The 3,846-nt window shown below is 36.7% G+C and overlaps 1 protein-coding gene across 1 annotated transcript in view; it reads left to right on the top strand.

Moving 5' to 3' along the window:
* Nup155 (nucleoporin 155) overlaps positions 1 to 3,062 on the top strand; it is a 51,374-nt gene extending 48,312 nt beyond the window's left edge. The window contains exon 35 of the mRNA XM_005356604.3: positions 441 to 3,062. Within this exon, the coding sequence (XP_005356661.1) occupies positions 441 to 579 (139 nt within the window). The 3' untranslated portion in view covers positions 580 to 3,062. The remainder of the gene's footprint in view (positions 1 to 440) is intronic.
* The last annotated feature ends 784 nt before the right edge of the window (positions 3,063 to 3,846 follow it).

Genomic DNA, 3,846 nt, shown 5'->3' on the forward strand with positions numbered 1-3,846 from the left:
CTCCTCAACTAATCTTCAAATTGAAAATGGTGATTATAAAGGGGAATTCCACCTGAGTTCCCCCGTTTCCTGCTACTTACCATATACTCTGTAATCTAATTCTTGCTTTTCAATGGGACTATAAGAAGTTAATCAAAACTTGTGTGAAACAGCCCTTTGAAGGAAATGGATAAGCAATAATAGTTGAGGGTCTGAATCAAGGGCTTATTGGTTAAGGCACTTTGTACTTTTGTAGAGGTCCTGAGTATAAGTTCCAGCAACCACGTAGCAGTTCACAGCCACTTGTAACAATATTGCAGTGTTTCTGATGCCCTCTTCCAGCCTCCCACGGGTACTGGACATCTACAGATGCTGGCAAAGCTCTCATACATATCAAACTAAATGGATAAAATCACTTAAAAAAAAAGTCAATGTATGACCTGATGTCTTTCCCTTTACAGGAGAAGATTTACAAATCTCTGCCTGGATGCTGTTTGTGGTTACCTGGTTGAGCTCCAGTCAATGAGTTCTTCAGTAGCAGTACAAACCATCACTGGGAACTTTAAATCTCTTCAAGCAAAGTTGGAACGACTTCACTAATTACTGTAGTATATTTTCTTTCTTCCATTTTGGTCTGTAAAATAAAAGCTCAGCTGGGTCCAGAAATCAGGTGTTATATATCTAAGAATTTTGGTAGAAATTTGTTTTTAATAAGTGATTATTATTAACTACTACAAATAGTACATTTGCCAGATGAATTCTTTTTCATGACTTTTTTTTTGTTTGTTTTGTCTTGTTTTTGTTTAGTTGGTCCAGGTATGTAGTTTAGTGATAGAATGTTTGTGTAGTATGTAAAATGTCGTAGATTCAGTTCCCAGCACCACACACAAACACATCAATTTGCAAAAAAACTGAAATAAGATTATATATGATTCTGACACACAAAGATAATGTTATTTTAAATTTTACTACTGGCAACAATTTTGAATTTATCTTATTTGTTTCCAGTTTTATCCAGTATCAGAACTTCTAGGCTATGCCAGGTATGGTGACACACTTTAAATCCGGCACTTGGGGAGACAATGGCAGGCAGATTTCCGGAACTCACACCAAGTTCCAGGCTAGCTAGGGCTACATAGTAAAGCCTTGTCTCAAAACAAACAAACAAAAAAACCAAACACCTTATAGACTGAATCTGTTCTCATAGCATTGGATTCTGTAATAGTCCTTAAATATGCATTTTTTAAAGTTAATTTTTAGAAAATTTTCTGAACCACTAATTGTATCCATTATAAATAACCCTTTAGGTTCTCTCTCCTTTCTTTTCCATTCACCATAAATATGTACATTCGATTTTTTATGTATACATTTTTAAATGTGTGTATATATGTGTGCTGGATATGTATGTATGTATATACAGAATTGTTTGAGCATGTTTGATAAATTTGTAACACTGTTGTATCTAAAACCTACATGATCAGCCAGCTGTGGTGGTGCATGCCTTTAATCACAGCACTTGAGAGGCAAAGGCAAGGGGAACCCTTGAGTTAGAGGCTAGCCTGGTCTACATATTGAGTTACAGATCAGCCACAGTTGTACATTGATTATTGTTTTCTGAGAACCCTCACTCATTGTATATGCTTCAAGCCAGCAGCAGCAGCAGCATCCTAGAATTTGTTACAAATTAAGTTCCTAGGTCTTGTATTAGATCTACTTTGACATAAATGCCTATCGTTGTGGTTTTGGCCCTTCATGTCATATCGAAAACAACTGTAGATCTTACTGTTTTCTGTAGCTTATATTGTTGTTGTTGTTATTATTATTAAGTTCCCTCTCTGATTTGATTTTTCCAACCCCTTTCTTACCAATGACCACAACACAAGTTTTACCTAAGACATAGTGGATAAACCTAAATTGCTAGTAATCTAGTTTTTAACTTTGTTTAATAGTGCTGGATTGAAGGCCAGGTGGTGGTGGCATACACCTATAATACCAGCACTTGGGAGAGTTCAAGGCCAGCCAGGTCTATGGAGTAAGTTCCAGGTTAGCTAGGACTGTTAACACAGAGAAACCATCTCTAAAAAAAGAGAGAAAGAAAGAAAGAAAGAGAGAGAGAGAGAGAGAGAGAGAGAGAGAGAGAACAGAATTGTGTTGTGTTGAATCCAGGGTCTTCATCCCAAGCAAGTAAGTGCTGTGCCACAGAAACCATGCCCTCCAACCCTGAGTTAACTTTAACATGTTAGAATTGCTAAACTAAGAGTTCCAAAGTATTTATTATCAATGACAAAAGGAAAGAGTAAGAATGACTAAGGCTCGCAAGGAAAAAAGGAAAACTCCTATCCACTCTCTTAGGTTTATTTTATTGTGTATTTAGTTTTTTTGTTTGTTTGTTTTAACAAAGTTTCACATAGCCTTGTCCAGTTTCAGACTCTGTAATTGCCTAGAGTGATCTTGAATTTCTGATCCTCCACCATCCATGACCTGAGTGCTAAGACTATACACATGCTTCATCATGCTCATTTTTTGTGGTGCTGGGTGGTAAACTCAGGGTTCCTTACATGCTAGGGAGGCACCTTATCAGCCAAGTTACATTCCTAGCTCCCAACCCCCCTTGTTGGCAGGGTCTCACTATGTACCCCAGGCTGGCTGTAGACATACTCTGATCTCCCTGCCTCAATCTTCCAAGCACTGGGAATCCAAGCATATGCCACCATATCCAGCTTCCATTTGATTTATGCAACTGGACTGTTAACTTCTGTTGGCTGTCGCTATTGTAAGTCCAACAGGTTTGTAATATATCTTGAATATATTTCTATAACTACTTTTATGTTTTCCTAGATTGTAGGTTTCCTTGTCCACATTTTTTTCTTTAGAATTCAACTTTCCTTTCACTTACAGTGTTTGAATGTGTATTTCATAAAAGATCAAAGTACCACGAATTGGATATCACTACCTCATATTTTGCAGCTTTCATTCTCTTAAGTTTAACTTCTTCGGGCTATAAAATGACTGCATTGGATGTATTGATGGCTTTAGCATTTAAAATTCTGTCATGCTTATTTTAAATGAAGATCTTGTTTAAATACTTTAATGTGAATCCATTTCTGCTAGAAATACATGCCACTATCTTCAGTTACGTTTTAAGTGTAATTACATATTAACACATTAATGTGTGTGTTGCATATACTCACTCATCTGGGCAAGGTGACACTTGCACAATCACCACGCTCAGGAGTCTGAGGTGGAAGGACTCAAGTTCAAGGCCTGCTTTGCCTCAGTGGTGAAATCCTATCTCCAAAAATATATGGAGAGAAATGTATAGAGATGACTATACACATATATGCACAGTACCTTTTTGTAAATCTGCAGGATACAATGTCAAAAAGTATGGAATTGACAGATATCTGAACACTGTGCCCTTTATTTTTATAGTACATTTTGAGACCCTTTACAATAGCCACAAATAGCATAAAATATCTTGGAATAACTAACCAAACAAGTTGAAGAACTGTATGACAAGAACTTTAAATATTTTAAGAAAGAGATTGAAGAAGACACCAGAAAATGGAAGATCTTCCGTGCTCTTAGGTAGCTAGAAATTATAGTGAAAATGGCAATCTTACCAAAAGCAATTTGCAGAATCAATGTAATGCCCAGCAAAATCCCAGCAAAATTTTCACAGACTTCAAAAGCACCATACTGAACTTTCTATGGAAAAGAAAAAAACACAGGATAGCTAAAAACAATCCTGTACAATAAAAGAACTTCTGGAGGCATCACAATCCCTGACTTCAAACTCTACTACAGAGCTACAGTACTGAAAACAGCCTGGTATTGGCATAAAAACAGACAGGACAACCAATGGAA

Source organism: Microtus ochrogaster, chromosome 19 (assembly GCF_000317375.1).
Source record: "Microtus ochrogaster isolate Prairie Vole_2 chromosome 19, MicOch1.0, whole genome shotgun sequence".
NCBI lineage: Eukaryota > Metazoa > Chordata > Mammalia > Rodentia > Cricetidae > Microtus > Microtus ochrogaster.